General features: G+C 39.6%; 1 protein-coding gene and 1 long non-coding RNA gene across 3 annotated transcripts in view; one reads left to right on the top strand and one right to left on the bottom strand.

Moving 5' to 3' along the window:
- Positions 1-1,094: 1,094 nt before the first annotated feature.
- On the top strand, positions 1,095-10,226 carry LOC139795758 (uncharacterized). The gene is made up of 2 exons (XR_011725678.1): positions 1,095-1,444; positions 9,543-10,226. It is a non-coding gene; the product is annotated as an uncharacterized lncRNA (long non-coding RNA).
- UBA6 (ubiquitin like modifier activating enzyme 6) overlaps positions 4,588-14,348 on the bottom strand; it is a 27,800-nt gene continuing 18,039 nt past the window's right edge. For both annotated transcript variants that reach the window (XM_071742747.1, XM_071742746.1), the window contains exons 22-34: positions 14,105-14,194; positions 13,913-13,993; positions 13,174-13,302; positions 12,205-12,256; positions 12,036-12,099; positions 11,245-11,314; positions 10,612-10,683; positions 10,053-10,170; positions 8,932-9,125; positions 8,160-8,287; positions 7,276-7,363; positions 6,915-7,009; positions 4,588-5,924 (exon numbers count right to left, since the gene is read on the bottom strand). In XM_071742747.1, coding sequence (XP_071598848.1) covers positions 5,789-5,924; positions 6,915-7,009; positions 7,276-7,363; positions 8,160-8,287; positions 8,932-9,125; positions 10,053-10,170; positions 10,612-10,683; positions 11,245-11,314; positions 12,036-12,099; positions 12,205-12,256; positions 13,174-13,302; positions 13,913-13,993; positions 14,105-14,194 — 1,317 coding nt within the window. In that variant the 3' untranslated portion in view covers positions 4,588-5,788. The remainder of the gene's footprint in view (positions 5,925-6,914; positions 7,010-7,275; positions 7,364-8,159; positions 8,288-8,931; positions 9,126-10,052; positions 10,171-10,611; positions 10,684-11,244; positions 11,315-12,035; positions 12,100-12,204; positions 12,257-13,173; positions 13,303-13,912; positions 13,994-14,104; positions 14,195-14,348) is intronic.

Here is a 14,348-nt window from a genome sequence, read left to right as displayed (position 1 = left end):
GGCCCTTACATGGCAGAAATCACTTCTTCATTTGTGCAATCTGGAATAAAGTATGTATGCATAATACTAATACCCAGTCCTAACACAACAGAATTCTGCACATTTTTTGTACGTTTGCCATACTGACATTACTTTGCACTTTCACGTGCTTTCTCTTTGGCTGTTACTTCTAGTTATAAAAATAACCAAAACAACATACAGATTTATTGCACTGCAAATTTTTAGTAGACACTTATAGCGGCAGGAAGAAGCTCTTCGGTCACACGGGAAAACGACCAAAAGTCATCCTTTCAGAAACAGAGCAAATACCACACTCCACAGCAAATCTGTTGCTCAGGTTTAAACTTTAAAACTTGGCCTCCCCATAACCGAGGAGGGTAGGAGGAAGATGAGCACGTCTCTGGCAAGACTCACTGCTTCTCACGCTAACGCGTTTAAGGAAGTTCTCCAGAGACAACCCACAGACGCAGCTCCGGACAGCCTAAGGGAAGGAGTCTCCCAGAAGACCACCCAGCCCTAGCAAAAATGTTGGTGCCAGCCACTGGGGGGAAGAGGGCGGACAGATTACTAACGCTGGCCCAATTTATCTCAGGGGGGAAGCGAGGGACCAACCTCACCGTATCCCATCCCCCCCCCCCCGAGGCCCAGCGCGCCCTGAGGGGCAGAAGGACAGCCCCGCCTCAGCAACCCCCAACAAAACCCCACCTCCGCACCGCTTCCCACGCGCTCTCTTACCAATGTCCCCGCCACCCGGGACCCCCGAGGAGAAGACAAAGACATCGCGGTTCCGGGTGGGTTCGGTGCTGTTCGGGTGGGTTCAGACCCCGTCCCAGCTCCGAGCGCCCCTTTCAAGCTTTGGGCGCCTTTCTCGCCGCGCGCGCCAGCCACACCCCCTCGGCCCCGCTCCATTGGTCGGCGGCCGCCGCGCACCGCCCAAGGCGGTTGGTTTGTGCGCGCGCCCGGCGGCTGCCGTTGCGGCGGCTGCGCAGCAGTCGGAGGCTCCCTCCTCCCCCTTCACCTTTCCTGGCCACTCTCTCCTCCCACTTCAGCTTCCCCGGCCACTCCCTCATCTCCCTTTACCTTCCCCGGCGGATCCCTCCTTCCCCTTCACCTTTCCAGGTGGCTCCCTCTTCCCCTTTGACCTTCCCCGGCGGCTCCACCGCCTGGGAGCAGGTTTCCTTCCCTCAGACATCCCCTCAGGAGAGGTGCGCCTCTTCCCTCAGGGGTTTCCGAACGTGACGTACAGTCAAGCGCAGGAGGCTGCAACTTCTTGAAAACTTCGCTGAAGAATTCAACAAGGAACTGAAACAAATGCTTGAGGATGTAGAGCCGCAGTACAAAGCAAAGGACAGCCCCAAAGCAATTTAAAATGACGCTTTTTAACCACACGCTGGCAAACAATGGAGTGAGGACCGACTCGGCAGCAGTAGAGGCAAAAGTGCAGGTACCCATTTTCATTAGCAACATTTCACAGTAAAGTCGAATTCTGCCATTTAAACGATCAACAGAGAACATGTACTGAAATCTGCAAATCTAGCAAAAAATCTGAGGACACATACCTGCCTGCAGCAATGTTTAGAGATGACACAGGGAATTTACTTCCATCTGTAAAGCTGAACATCTCCTTTGCTAGTTGGTTAGTGGCTTTTATCCATCACAGGTCACCTTCCTGGCTCATTATGTACCCATCCTACACCTATACACAGAAAAGGCAGACCAAGAACAAGCCTTTTAAAATTATTATATATAATGTTTGCATTTAGGAGCAGTGAGCACTGAACCACATCTTTTCATTCCTATTATTTCTGGCTGCAAAGGTCAGAAAATATGTTACATTGTGTGAAATTGATGGCAATTTCACCACCCATTTCCTCAGGACCAGCATTTTGTTCCTGAACTACCATATCCTGTCAGAATTTCTTTAAAGGCATTGGTATATTTAGCTCTTTCACAATTAAAGTCTTCAACGTGAAGGAGTCTCCTTGACAGTTAAAACTGTAAGTAAATTTATTTCCAATATTACTTTTAGTGTCTTGGAGTCAGTCCCTCTAGCCAGTTGCTAAAGCAAGTTCAATTCTGATAGTCTCAAAGTTAATCCACACGCCCAGTGAAAAATTTAAATATTATTTCAGGGACATGAGAGAGCAGTTTCACCTCTGGCAGCAGTCCATGCACAGTCCATGTAAGCCACCGTGACCTCCAGGTGACAACCATCACAGGAATTACACACTTTTGTATCATCGTGCTCATCATGATAATGAGCTGATAATGAGCAGACTGAGAACAGGAGACATGTATGTGCAGGGGGGGGGGGGGGAGGGGAGGGGAGGGGAAGAGCACAGCAACAGAGGTTATCCAAATGGTCTCACATCCTGTGGAGGTACCCAAAGTATGCCAAGAGGCATTAGGGATCAGCCTCAAGTAACTCCTCAGCCAGCCCCATGGCAAATATTTCAGGAGAAGCAGAGGATCACAGGTCTGCTTTTGTACTTCCAAGGTTTCCTGTCTGTCTGGCACCCAAGAGGCCAGGTAAGCCATGCAGGCCTGGGAAATGGATGTGTTGAAATATTTCTTCAAATATGTATTTCTGGGAAATACAGGTCTGTGTGGGGGAAATGTTTCTGAGCACTGAATGACACAATGCATGCACTGAAATAAGATACTTAGTTATTTCTGTTCATATTACTTGGGAAAAGAGGAATTAAAATAAATTGTATGACATAACCATCAATATCTCCAAGATCTCACTATAATTTACTATTACATACTGAAATGTGTGTTGAATTTGACCGATTTCATAGTTAACACCCTGGTGAAAAGTCCATGCAGTGTTTTTAATACCAAGAGCAGTGTTTGATATGGCATTATTGCTCTGATGCATCCTGTATTTACATGGCATCCATCCTGAAGTCTTCAGGAACATGCCACCTCAAGTCTATGTGAGATTCTCTACATCTTCTTTTATTTTCTTGTTAGTAAGGCTGATGATTTAACACGTGGACTAACTGGGAAAATGAGAGTAATTTTTTTTACTAGAGGTACTATTTAAGTCACAAATCTGAAAAGGCTTAGTTGCTTGTGTATGTTATAATAATATCATTTATGTTCAAAACAAGTCCCTTATCAAGCTGACTGCCCTTTTTTAGCACTTGATAGTGACACTCCCCATACTAAGGGTTACAAAATAATTTTTACCTTACCTACACTCACACCTCTGTAGATGCAGAAGCCCAGACAGAGTAAAGAAAATTAGTCATGCAGTGCTAGAGGTAGATATAATCAAAAGACCATAGCAGTTTACAAACACAGGAACAATGGTACCATGGAAAACAGGAACTGCAAGAAACAAAAAGTTGGCTAATAATCCTTCTGCAGAACTAGAAATTCAATTAAACACATTGCTTTGTTGTATCTAGCAGGAAAATACCTGTGAGTTTAATAAAGCTCTCTGTTACATTCCTCTCTTTATAACCTTTTATGTATAACTTTTCCTTTTTCCCTCTGAACAATCCCTTCTTCTGAAATCCAATAACTACCATACTGGAATAACAAAAGCTAACAGGTCCAAACAATAACATGCAGCCCATCTGACTGGCCAAGGGTAAAACATATTAATGGCTGTGAAACAGTACAAGTGCTCCTGGGCAATTACTGTTACTACATTTCTATAGAGCAGAAAGCTCAAGTCATCTGTATAGAGATACAGCCATGTCTATAAATTCTGGCACAAATCCTTTCCAACCTTGACCTGGACTTCTTGACAAGGGCTAATAAAGCTCTGTGTATTGTCATTATTAAAATCTAGACCATTAATTATACCTGAAAATTTACTTTTAACCCTGAGGACCGTCAAATAACATTCTAGCTAATTACTGAGACTTTACTGTTTTTATATTCTACACTGCTTGAAAAGCATAAACGATTTTAACACAACACTGAAGTACCAGAGCATACTTAAAGTTTCATTTGTTTCCAGTCTCCAACCATGAGAGGTGATAGCTTTCAACTTGACCTAAATCTTTAATGATCCTTAGCGCTAATTAGTGATTTTGATTAAGAGCTCAGATTCTAATCCTGTCATAGTGAAATACATTTCAGTTATTCCTAAAAAGTGGAAACTTACTGTATGCCTGCGCCTTCTCTGCACTCTAAGCATAGTAATTTTTAATCCTCTCAAAAAGCTTCTCTAAAAGAAGTTCTTAAAAAATGAAATAAATTAGGCAGTTTAAAAAAAGAGCACTTTTCATCTGGAAAATTAAATCTGTAAGCTAGACTGACTTTAAAGCTATATACACCTTCCAGAAGACATGTTACACTAAATCCCAAATATTGGAATAATTGTGTTGATTCCAGCTCTTCAGTTCCATACATTGTGGTGTTCAAGTTCCCAGCTTAACAGCTGTTTTTCCTGACTACAAGTAACCAAGAAGAAGAAAAAGGAGAGATTCAATTCCTGATCAGTAATGTTCATTAAATGTGAAGATATCCCTAAAGCTTAATAATTCATGACTGAGGATAAACGACTTTGCAACAGCTGCAGGACATACCATGCAATCATTATCTCTAAAGTTTAAACACATTAAGAGGTTTTCCAGTTCATAGGTTTTTATTCTAAACTCACTTCACTCCATCATCACTGGGAGAAACAAAAAAAAAAGTACCAGCTCAACTACCCAGTACTTAGATGACAGAGAAAATGAGGTGGTGTCACAGATGTTTCTGTAACACACCTCTGCCTCACCACAGCAGCAAAGCTACTCCTGCATTATTTCCATTAAGCTGATTTATATTTAGATATCCTAATAACTGACTGATGATGAAAAAACTTGTGCAACTTGTGCTGTGGACAGGTGTGCAGCATAACCATTTTCTGTAAGGAAATAGTACCAAAAGGAGCAGCTGAGGAAACAGTCTTTGCTATGACATACAGAGCCATTTGCCTTTTTCTCCTTTCAAAGTCATCATTTGCTACAGTGTTTTTAATTTGGGGAGGGCAGAGAGGCTCAACCACACCAAACATTTTCTTGAAGCCAGTTTTATTGTTGGAAGTGTTAACTCAGCTCTCCTATAGGCTTCCACTTCTCCCATATTGCAGTATTCCCTGAAGAACAGTCTTAGTGAAGATAACAATTCAGCTCTCCTGACTTCAGGTGAGCTGTGACAATTTACACCTACTCAAGACCTGCCTCCCCATGTTGAGACTGACATAAGATAGCTGCATCACTAGCTGTTCAGAAGAGAGCACCAACAATACAATAAATCAGTGAATTTGCTTTTAGGTGGGAGTTTAAACCTTTTGGATTAATTAAAACTTGCCTTTAGATGGCAAGAATGAAATTCTTGTTTGAGAATTAAGTAACATATGAAATGGATCCGAGATTTTCTTAGAACACCTGGAGTATCATAAAAAGGCATTTTCCTCATTTTTTGCACTCTTCTCTAAGCAGAACTTAATTTGCACATGTGGACCATCTGCTAGGTTCACCATTCTTCTTGCTTTCTTCAGCTCCCCACAAATCAATACAAAACTTGTCTCTCAGTTATGGGCTGTATTGGATATTCCATCTCATGGAGTTACCAATCCTCTCTTGGAGCAAAAAGGTCTGAAGAAAATGGGAGCAGATGTAACATAAATCCAGTCTGTCTTCAGTGCAAAGCCACTTCTTTCATCATTTGTTTTAATTAAGGCTTCACCAAAAAGAAATATATAGTACCATCTTTAATAGTTGAAAATTAGCACACTCCTTTCAGAATAAATGGTCCAGGAGTGACTTTTGTGTCTCTACCATCAATTGTCTTCCTGAACAAAGTAGTATCTCACTGGTGGCCCTGGCAAGTCTTCCTCTCCATCAGTCTCTGGAGCAAATGATACTGTCAAATCCACATACTTCTTATCAGCTGATGGTTTTACAAGCTTTTGCATCCTAAAGGAAATGAAGAACAGTTTGTTAACATATCAGAAGGAGGATTTACAACAGGAATTCAGAGCCAGACTAGGATGAATTTCACTGCCAGCAATGAAGCCCAACATACTAAAAGCCACATTAAAATGGGAACAAGCTCCCTCTTAATTTTGGCACTAAAGCTGTTCCTCTGAGGTACAGCAAACAGTATTCCATTTTCTTGATAGATTTAGCCCATTAGTGAGTTATTACATTGTTCACTAACAAATGCTCTGTACAAAAAACCCAAGGATAAAATGGCCTGGTTTAGATGGGATTCATTACCAGCATTTCACAGAATCACAGAAAGGACCTCTAAAATCACCACGTCCAACTATCAACATTCCACCCCCCCCCAAACAAAATGTTTATCATTTTCTGTATCACCCACTGGAGCATGTCCTGAAACATCTACACTGCTTTTAAATACTTCCAGGGATGATGATTCCACCACTTCCGTAGGCAGCCCATTCCAATCCCTAACTACTCTGAGTAAACAAATTCTTCCTCAATCCTTGATTCCCTTCTCTGAACTCACTCAAATTACTACAAACCAAACAGACTTCCAGAAATCTCCATCTATAAGAAATACATTTACTCCTTCCTGGATAAGTATTCTCATTTTTTCAGAGCTAAGATGCAAAATACCAGTATTAGTTTTAAGCCAGTTGAAAAACACTCGATGAGTCTTGTTCTGCTTGAACAAAAAGTACATTCTTTCCCCTCAAAAAAATCTTACTGTCAGACTTCTTCAGGTTTCTCATTCTGGCATCAGATTGAGTAGCATTTTGTAAATCACTTTCTTCTTCTTTTGTCTTTTTTAAGAAATTACCTTTCCTTCTTTTCCAAATATTAGTGACTAGCAACCACTCAGAGAAGACACTGCTGTCAGACATGTCCTTGTGATACAACCAATGAACAAAATTTATATGTGCACTCACATCCCTCAATCAATTTTCCAGTTATACTTACGTCAGCTTTAATCTTTTAATATGACCTGGCATGACAGGAACGTACAGCATTTTGACTCCCTGCACAACCATAGTTGGTTCAATTCCATATTTCTCCTGTAATACACAAATTAAAATTTATTAAAAACGATAACAAGCCAGCAGATACTACTACTGCTAATACTACAACTACTCATACAAAATCATAGGATCCAAACCAGAAAACTTCCTAGCACACAGATGCTGACAGAAGTTTTATTAAGATACATTTAATTGAATTAACAGGAAATTTGAAAACAGGCTTGGAAGCTTTTTCTTAAGAGACATTCCTGTTGACACCAGTTCTGTCTTGAATTAACCCAGTATAATAGATGGCAACTTACTCTGACAGCATTTATGAAATCCAATAGAGTAAAATCCTCTTTCCCATAAATTGTCCACCTGTCCCAGATTGTAAATGATATCCCATTTCTGTTTTTAAAAGAAGAAAGGTTGCTTTTTACTTTAGAATGTGAATTCAGGCACTTCCTTAAAATGTGTATTGAAGGACTGCTATCTCTTCTAGAGACTTACTAATTTATCTTGAGCAAAAAAATCTTTCCTCTCTGCTGCCATTTCTCCATCCCTTTGACCTGGCTAAGCACAAGACACAGTAAGAATTCTGAGTAAACATGGTATCTGGCAATGAACTTACTGAGTGTCCACACCTAAGGAAAAATAGCTCTTGTATTGACTAAGATGCAGAAGTGTGTCCAGTCTGTGCAGACAGGATATTTATTAATAACCAGGCCACACAACTAACTCATCTAAACTTTTAAAGCCTCACTAGCAACAGCTTCCACTAAAAACAAAACTAGACCTGTAACACAACTGTTTTTAAAATTAAAAAGGAAAGAAATGTATGTGCTGCATTTTCCAAAGACTTACTGTGCAATGTGTTATGGGACACCCTTGGCAATACTAAAAATATCACATCTTTAGCAGTATGTAGTAAATGTATAGTAGTTTGACAGCAAGCAGTAAATGATTCATGATCTTCCAAGTTTAAATTACAACAAAAAATAACCCTGAATGTCTATAAGATTTAATTGGAGTATGACCATCGTCTGTGGTTCCTTTATACTTCTGCTATGTGAGAACACAAGACCTTTATCTCATCATCTGGATTTAATAACTATACAAACTTCACACTTGTTGTAATGTCTCACCAAGTTTTAAGCATCAATTCCCAGATTTGCAAATACAGGATTTACATTGTCCTTCCTACCTGATTTCTGTTCTTCTTACTTCAGCAGTTTCTGTAAAGACCATTATGGGGATGGCTAGGTTCAGAAAACAGTTCTTGTATGCATCAGCTGAGTAGCCACCAGCAACTTTGATGAGTTCTAGTGCAACCTGCAGTAAATAACAATCCCATACTAACATGAGACCGAACACAGGTTTCTAGGTACTGTTATCAACACCAGTTTAGTTAAGAGGCCAGCAACTGCAAAGGAACTTCTCAATGCAATCAGCTTTTTTCCAACTGGCAGAGCAAGTCATATCTGCATATACAACCCAATATGCCACAGAAATCAATTCTGCTGCTAATGTAAATATTTATAATGTTCAAAAGTGTTCCTAATTAGAACTCTTCCTAAATTATTTAATTCAAGACACCTCCACAAAACATGCAGTTCTGTTGAGGTGCATGGATATGAACTATAACTCCACAAGGGTGGATCCTCTCCACTCCTGGCAGTGGCACTCTGATGGAAGTGAGTATTATTGCAAGAATGAAACCAAAATACTGATCTCCAACTCCTCTTTCCAGTCAGCAAATCAGAATAAAAGCACAAAGGGCTTATGAAACCTAATACCGAGAGCAACCTTTTGTATTACAGGACAAAGAAAAAAGAATATTAAGTTTCAAATAAACCTATTTCTTGATCAAGGTTCTGCCAGGGTAGTGTTAATCAACATCCAGACAACAGTGGGTTTAGGCAAGGAAGAGTAAAAGAAAGAAATCTGCATTTATGTATTTTAAAAAGCATACTCACCAGCCCTGACACTGCAGCAGTAGCTGTTGCAATTGCAGGAATAATCTTCCCAGCAATGCGCTTTGTTTTGAACCGATCTGCTGGCTCAATGTTGTACATCTTGGCTCTTAAGTTTGATGCTGCTGTAATGAAATCTATATGCCCATTACTATCATCATCTTTTTCAAAGGAGATGGGCTTCATTCGCAAGTCATCTGCTCATGAGGGAAAAAAAAGAGCAAAAATTCTTATTGGAAAACTGAAGACATTCTAAATAGAAGTTATTAATTAGCCAACTGAAATGTCACATTCTGGAACATGGTAAATCAACTTTCTTTCCCATGCTAGAAGTAGAAATGCCCCTATCAGTCCCAGTAGTTAAAAGTGAGTAATGAAAAAAGTATCAGCAGCGCTCCAAAATCTTATTTTCCTTGCAACATGAGGAACAGATTTTAGACAGCCCTATGGATGTTTCTTATACCACAGCTCCATCCTGTGAGAATTTCTTCTCTAAGCTTTGTTCATCTGTAACCATTTCGCTATGGACTTTGTAGCACAGGAGACAGAGGTTAGAGTTGGCACCCCATGGAATGGGTTAGAGCTAACCAAATCTTTTTCCCTTGTGCGCACAGGCTAAAAATGTATGCATGTATTTACTGTAACCTAGTGACTTCTCCGTGTGGCCAGACACAAAAAAAGGGATTTGAGCATCCTCATTTTAGCACATTAAAAGATGCTGAAGAAGACTCTAATTGCCTTCACAACTTAGGATTATTTCAGATTGATTCCTCAACCTTCTCATACCCGTATCCCTTTCAGAGCATTTGGGATCTAGCTGTCACCTTTCTCCTCCTTGGAGTTTAATTCCCAGATGCCTGCTTGCTGTCATTAGGGTTGTATTTAAATGCAGCCATAACAGAGAACCCTAAAAATTGTTGGAATCTCAAACACAGAAGCATAGTGTAATATCAAGCAATAAGGACAGCTGTCTCCATGGCACTTCAGAAAACTTCAGACATCAGCTCTCTGCTTTCAGAACTACAGAACTGCATTATTCAAAGACATGAATGTCATGCTACCGGCAGTGCAATTGCAAGATGTTACCAAGCTATGAAACTACTCCACTGCCCACTACTACTCACTTTCCAGAGCTTCATTGGATAGTATACACTTCTCCAGCTGGAAAATAGCATTTCTTTCATCCTCACTGCTGACTGGAATATGATCTGGTTTTCTTGCAGTTTCATCAGTCTGTACAACCTGCAAGGGTGTGCAGTCCTTGAGTAATAAAATACATGAGCTATGTACAGTGCAAATGTGCAGTGTACTAGATTTCTTGTCTTTCCTCCCCAGTTCAAGAAAGATGTCGCACTTACTGGAGTAAGTCCAGCCAAGGGACACAAAGATCATTAAGGACTGAAGCACTTCTCATACAAGGAGAAACTGAGAGTGCTGGGACAGTTCAGCCTGGAGAAGAGAAGGCTCAGTGGGATCTTATCACTGATCCATAAATATCTTCACTAGTGCCCAGTGACAGGACAAGGGGGTATTGACACAAACTGAGCTGCATAGAATTCCATAGGAAACATTAAAAAAAACCCAAACTTTAAAGCAAAAAGAAACAGAAATGCAAGAATTAGTTGGAGATGTAGGACACTGTTGCTGGATTATTTTATTTTTTTCTTTAACTACCACACTTACTTTGTTTGAAGGTCTGAACTCTGGTACCTTCACAGCTGAAACAATCTTCAAAATAGTCTCCTCTGACAGATCCTGTTACAGTTTTAAAGAACAACAATTTAAATTCACATCTAATCTAAAGGGTCCCCCACAAAGACTGCATATACAGTAGCACAGAGAGGTGTGAAGTGCCTAGCACTTGAAAACTGAACAGAGTTGAAGTGTATATGTGCCTTACAAGAAGATTCAGTTAGAAAGAAAAGGGGTAACAAGAAAACCAATGAATAAGCAGCAGAGACTGTGAGTAGTAAAAAGTAAACTTCCAGATCACAACTAAGACACTTAATTAAAGAAATGCCTTACAAAGGTGTTCTTTCAGTTCAGCTATTATATTGCACAGGCAATAGGTTCACCAAAACAAGAATTCCCCAATTTCAGTGCTTACTGAAAATACACTGCTCATGTCTGCTTTAGGCTAGAGATTTAAATAAAGGCTACACAGAAGCAGTTGCTGAACAGCCAGTGCTGAGTGACAGATTACCTTAATAATCACCTTTATCAATTCTTGGAAAGAATTAGCAACTGCACATCAGGCCAAAATTGAACAGGTACATCCAAGTTATACGATGGGAACATTGTTGCAGTATGGATTACCTTTTCTGTGAAAGGAACACAGTATACTGTTGCAAAGAGTTTTGCTGCGCTCACAATGAAACCATAGTGCCTGAAGAAAAGAGGAAGATAAGTTATATTTGGTTGTTTTTTCACTTGCCTGAAGGTTTGCAGTCATATTCAAAGAACTCTTGAAAACACACAGAGAGAAACAGAATTTCCACCCATCAGAGTACACAGTGCAAAACAGACAATAGATTTTGAGGGACACCGAAGTCCTCCCCAAAACTGTGCAGACTTAGTTAAGTGAAGAGTTATTTAATGGAAATCATATTTCCTTAACATCTGCAGTCAAGAAAATGACTAGTCACATAACATCAATATGATAATAAAACCACTCAGTAATACTTTATTTGCCATGATCTCAGTTTTCACCCAAACTAAAAATGGCAGTCCAGAGAGCTTCTCAAAACAGGTGCAGATAAGCTTCAGATAAAGGCTTTTCAATACTTCAGCCACATCAGATTTTTAATTTATCTGATACCCAAGCCATCTAGATCAGTCCCAAATTGTGAAGAAAAGGGGTGCCTCCACATGGTCATTTTAGGTAGTAAACTTAATTTGGCACATCCTGCATTTCCAGAGAAAATCAAATTAACTGCAGTGAAAGTATGAGACAGCTCATCAGATATGCTACAGTGTAAGACTATGCACTAGTACCTATTAAGTACCAGTCCAACTGCTAGTGCTATGAAGCCATTGCCTTGCACTTCCTGCTCTAGAAGAGTTTTATAGGATGCTATAAAATACAACAGTGGCAGCAACAAACTTACAAAGGATCATTAAGTTCAAACTTCACTGGGAAAGGTGGCCTCTTGGGTGACTGCCAAAACAAACCTGGTAAGAAGACAGACTTAAGATGAAATCCTACAGAATCAGGAACAGCAATGCATGATGTATGCTGTGAATTCACAAGAGGCCCAGAGGAGCATTTGTACTTACTTCCATCTTTTAATCGTGTATCAAGGGGAAACGAATGAAGAAGCTGAAGAGCCTATAGGAAAATCCAGACCAGCTTTAATAAGTTGTCATAAAAAGATGGACATGACTACATTAAATCAAGCCTTTTTAGTAGTAATGATGTCAAAAATTTATAGAGGTTTAAAGACACTTCAGTACATAGCTGAAGTGATATAAAGAGTTAAGAAAATCTAAGACACCTGTGTCAAGATGGAGAGCTTGAAAACACAGGAACTGTTAGACAGAGTGACCTGCCCATTTATACACAAGACAAAGATGACAATGTCACCACACCTCTCCTAAGCCCAAGCAAGACATTTAATCCATCAAGCAAAGTGTTCCCCCCAACCCTGTTGTCACTTTAGGTTTCTTGCATAACAATTCACAATTGGGAATACAATGTTTTCTTAATATGTCTACTACCACCAGGGCTTTTGTACACACAGATGTGTGTTATGTTCATTAATATGCAACCTCATGATTACATCTTTCCTAAAAAATTACACACCCCCACAATTTAAGCAACACTGTGGACCAAGTTCTCAGTATGACTGGCTCTTATTTCAGCCAACCTTTCTGTGACATCTTCAGAAAAATCGGGGATATGAAGATTAGTTCAGTAACAGAGTTCACTGAGGGAAAAAAAAAAAGCCACATCTGCTAATGCTGCTGCTCTGGAAAAACAATACCTGGCAGAGTTTTACAGTTGATCAAGAAAACTGCATGGACACTACTGAACAGAGCCACTAGGAGTGAGTTAATAAACCAGACTTTAAAAGTGCTACAGTAGAAAGAGGAAAGGATGCAGCATTTAATAAATTTCAAGTACAGTTTATTTATAAAGAAGGAATGGAAGTGAGTGCGAAGACTTGGGATTTTATTTATTAGGGCAATCAAGTTTTCTATAATCCTTATCAGTCTAGTGCCACCTAATTTCCTGGTCTTACCTACCTTATGGCTAAAATATTTCTCAAATTTTACTCTTGCTAGTTCCACACACTGAGTCCAACTTCGGGGTCTTCTACTGAGTGTTTTAATAACATGAAAACAGCCTTCTAAGCTCTCCCCTGCTTTTATTCTCTAGATAGAGAAGAAAATATGAAAATAGTAAAACAGACAGATTCCTCCCAATCAGTAACAGTATGTACATTTTTAGAAAGTTATAGGCAAAAAGAAACCAAGTCATTTTGTGAAACACTATCCGTTACGTGATCTTCAGTGGGTTTTTTCCCCAGGTGCTGTGGCCTACTCTATTAATTTCCACCCAGACCTATAGGCCAGAAGCCACTGTAGACTCACAAGAAAAGGTATTAAAAAATCAAATCTAATTTATTACACAGTTGAATTCCCTTGAAAATAAGTATTGCCTTCATTTTTCCCATCTGACTGCAGATCAGTGTGACATCTACTATACAATCACTGGCAGTACCTCAGTATTTCTGGTATTTCTACATCATGTACAGTGCACAAATGAGCTAGAGAAGCAACCCATGCATAAGACTGGCCTTTAGTTATGAGGCAAAACAAAAGGAGACTGTTCCCATGAAAGATCAACTAATGACTTGGCCAAATAAGCCTTCAGGTTTTCTGAATAAAATCAGAAAAAAAACCCAAATATCCCTGAACTTAAACAGAATTAAAATCCATAAAGCATTAAACTCTGTATTTTACCCTGTCAACATTCCCCTACCTGTAAAACTTCTTCTGCAGATGGATAGATTTGCCAGAATTTGTTAAACAATGAAGGCTTGTGAGAAAATGAGCTTTCAAACTAGAAAATAAAAAGAACAAATATGGTATTTTACAAGAAGTATATCAGATCCCCCACCTTTCCAAAAACACATTAAGTTATGCTGAACACTTTGCAAGCTTATTACCTTACCTTGTCTCTTGCCCACTGTATGGTGTGCTCAATGGCAGCTGGGAAAGACTTCAAGGTGCAAAAAGGTATTTCTTCTTCTGGTGGATCCCGCTGTAATTACAGAGTTTTTTGTAAAAGCAAGCTTATTATAGTATACTGTTAGTAACAGCACCAAGAATTTCTAGACTATGTAAATTTAAAACTCCATTGCTATAAAATACAAGATAGTTTATTTATGCTTAGAACACAATTTATGAACCCTAAC

Source organism: Heliangelus exortis, chromosome 4 (genome assembly GCF_036169615.1).
Source record: "Heliangelus exortis chromosome 4, bHelExo1.hap1, whole genome shotgun sequence".
In the NCBI taxonomy this organism is placed as follows: Eukaryota; Metazoa; Chordata; class Aves; order Apodiformes; family Trochilidae; genus Heliangelus; species Heliangelus exortis.
Note: the sequence above shows the minus strand (reverse complement) of the source record. Positions and strands in the feature narration are given on the sequence as shown.